Raw genomic sequence first — 873 nt, 5'->3', positions numbered from 1 at the left:
TTTTTGCAAGGTTTGGCACTCCTCGTGCAATCATAAGTGATGGGGGGTCTCATTTTTGTAATAAAGCTTTTGACACTTTTCTTGCAAAGTATGGTGTCAACCACAAAGTTTCTACTCCTTATCATCCTCAAGAGAGTGGCCAAGTTAAAGTCTCAAATAGGGAAATCAAGAGTATATTGTCAAATACGGTCAATGCAAATAGGACCGATTGGTCAAAGAAGTTGGATGATGCTCTATGGGCTTATAGGACTACTTACACGACTCTGATTGGTATGTCTCCATATCGGTTGGTGTTTGGGAAAGCTTGCCATCTGTCGGTTGAGCTAGAGCACAAGGCCATGTGGGCTTTGAGGAAGCTAAATCTTGAATGGGATGTGACAACAAATCTTCGTGTCGAGAAGCTTAATGAACTTGATGAATTCCGATTCCATGCCTACTCCAGTTCGTCCTTGTATAAGGACAAGATGAAGTACATTCATGATAAATATGCTCGTAGCAAGGAGTTCAAAGTGGGTGATTTGGTTCTCTTGTTCAACTCTCGGTTGCGTCTGTTTTTGGGAAAGCTTAAGTCAAAATGGAGTGGACCCCATTTGGTGCACTTGACTTGAAGAATAAAAATGGGGAAGTTTTCAGAGTGAATGGGCACTGGGTCAAGCACTACTTGATAAAGATTGATGATAGCCACGTGGTGGCACTTCTTCATCTCAAATGATTTAATGGTAACATGCGTTGTGCCACGACGTTAAATCAGGCGCTTTTTGGGAGGCAACCCATGTGTTTTTCTTCTTGTTTTTCTTTGATTTTCATTGTAGTGTAGGATTTATTTTTGGACTGACTGGTTGTGAGATGCAGTAGGATTGTGTTGATGCAATG

General features: G+C 41.4%; 1 protein-coding gene across 1 annotated transcript; it reads left to right on the top strand.

The window, feature by feature from the left end:
* Positions 1 to 272: 272 nt before the first annotated feature.
* Positions 273 to 608, top strand: LOC138879642 (uncharacterized). The gene has a single exon (XM_070159261.1). The coding sequence runs from the start codon at positions 273 to 275 to the stop codon at positions 606 to 608; it is 336 nt and encodes a 111-aa protein (XP_070015362.1).
* The last annotated feature ends 265 nt before the right edge of the window (positions 609 to 873 follow it).

Source organism: Nicotiana sylvestris, chromosome 10 (assembly GCF_000393655.2).
Source record: "Nicotiana sylvestris chromosome 10, ASM39365v2, whole genome shotgun sequence".
Classification (NCBI taxonomy): domain Eukaryota; kingdom Viridiplantae; phylum Streptophyta; class Magnoliopsida; order Solanales; family Solanaceae; genus Nicotiana; species Nicotiana sylvestris.
The sequence above is the reverse complement of the archived record's forward strand: the minus strand, read 5'-3'. Positions and strand labels throughout refer to the sequence as shown.